Genomic DNA, 1,671 nt, shown 5'->3' on the forward strand with positions numbered 1-1,671 from the left:
TGAACCTCTATTGTTCAAAATATGTGTTGATAACATGATCCGGCGGTGTATCCCCGAGCAAGATCAACCCTCTGTTTTGCAGGCTTGCCATGCTTCGCCATATGGTGGACACTTTGGAGGAGTTCGGATAGCAGCAAAGGTGCTGGAATCAGGCCTGTATTGGCCTACATTGTTCAAGGATGCACATGCTTGGGTCAAAAGCTGTAATAAATGTCAAAGAACGGGAAACATATCCCGTCGTCATGAGATGCCAATGACCACAATCCAAGAGCTGGAAGTGTTTGACATGAGGGGGATCGACTTCATGGGGCATTTCGTCAGCTCATACGGTAACAAGTACATACTAGTTGCTGTTGACTATGTCTCCAAGTGGGTCGAAGCAGTTGCTCTCCCAACCAATGATGCAAAAGGGGTGACCAGTTTCCTAAAGAAAAACATCTTCACACGTTTTGGCACCCCAAGCCATAATCAGTGATGGTGGCTCTCATTTTTGCAATAGAGCATTTTCACGCCTGTTGGAGAAGTATTGAGTTCGCCACAAGGTAGCCTCACCATACCACCCAAAAACAAGTGGGCAAGTGGAAGTCTCCAATAGAGAAATCAAAACTATCCTCTCAAAAACAGTGAATGCAACAAGAACTAATTGGGCGATGAAGCTGGATGATGCATTATGGGCATACCGCACAGCCTTCAAAACTCCAATTGGTATATCACCATACAAGTTGGTATTTAGAAAGGCATGCCACCTTCCGGTTAAGCTCAAACACAAAGCACTGTGGGCATTACGTCATCTGAACTTAAACATGGAGACATCGGGCACCAATAGAGTTGATGGGTTGCATGAGCTTGAAGAATTCCGGTTCCAGGCATTCGAGAGTTCTAGACTTTATAAAGAAAGGATGAAACTGATGCATGATAAGCACATCTTGAATCGGAACTTCAACCATGGAGAATTAGTGCTGCTATATAACTCAAGTTTGAGGTTGTTTCCAGGTAAGTTGAAGTCCCAATGATCAGGACAGTTCAGAGTGGTACAAATGTTCCCAAGTGGAGCTGTGGAGATCGAATCTGAAGATGGGACAAACAAATTCATAGTGAATGGGCAGAGGTTGAAACATTACCGTGGAATGACTGAAGAAAAAGGGGACAACATGGTGATAACGTTGGAGGAACCCCAATACACAAATGAAGAGTGATAATATGAGCTTGCGTCACGCCGCAACGTTAAATCAGGCGTTGCGTGGAGGCAAACCATGTTTTCTTTTGTTTCTTTTTTCTTTTGTTTGATGTTGTACCAGATGTGTAGGAAATTAACACTCTTATTAAAAGAAAAAGAGCCCGTGATAGTGACTATGGTAGGACCGCGGTACGACCGCGGTAAATGATGAGCATTCTGCTTTGGATTGCTCGATCCACCGCGACCGTGGTGGGACCGCTGTGAAACACAACTATTCTATTTTGCTTCTCCTCCTTCACCGCAGTCGCGGTGGGACCGTGGCGCGACCGCGGTGAAACGCGACGGGCGCAGGTAAGTTTTACTTAAAATTATTTTTTTTATTCTCTTTTCTTTTTCTCTTCTACCCCCCCCCTAATAAAATTACAAACACTAACCCCCCCCTCCACTTTCCCCACTCTTCTCTTAATCCTCAGCCCTAACACACACCCCTTTTC

At 44.9% G+C, this 1,671-nt stretch overlaps 1 protein-coding gene across 1 annotated transcript; it reads left to right on the top strand.

Annotated features, from left to right (window-relative positions):
* The first annotated feature begins 650 nt into the window (after positions 1 to 650).
* LOC138887647 (uncharacterized) lies at positions 651 to 1,196 on the top strand. Its single transcript, XM_070169415.1, has 2 exons — positions 651 to 993; positions 1,096 to 1,196. Exons 1-2 carry the CDS (start codon positions 651 to 653, stop codon positions 1,194 to 1,196), a joined length of 444 nt encoding a protein of 147 aa, XP_070025516.1.
* Positions 1,197 to 1,671: the final 475 nt, after the last annotated feature.

The sequence above is a fragment of the Nicotiana sylvestris genome, chromosome 3 (assembly GCF_000393655.2).
Source record: "Nicotiana sylvestris chromosome 3, ASM39365v2, whole genome shotgun sequence".
Taxonomy (NCBI): domain Eukaryota; kingdom Viridiplantae; phylum Streptophyta; class Magnoliopsida; order Solanales; family Solanaceae; genus Nicotiana; species Nicotiana sylvestris.

Excerpts from the sequence above, each read along its gene's own strand:
- LOC138887647 (XM_070169415.1), top strand. The coding sequence starts at position 651 with ATGAAGCTGGATGATGCATTATGGGCATACCGCACAGCCTTCAAAACT. Across the intron at positions 994-1,095 it reads AAGTTTGAGGTTGTTTCCAG|TGAATGGGCAGAGGTTGAAA; the intron begins GTAAGTTGAAGT and ends ACAAATTCATAG.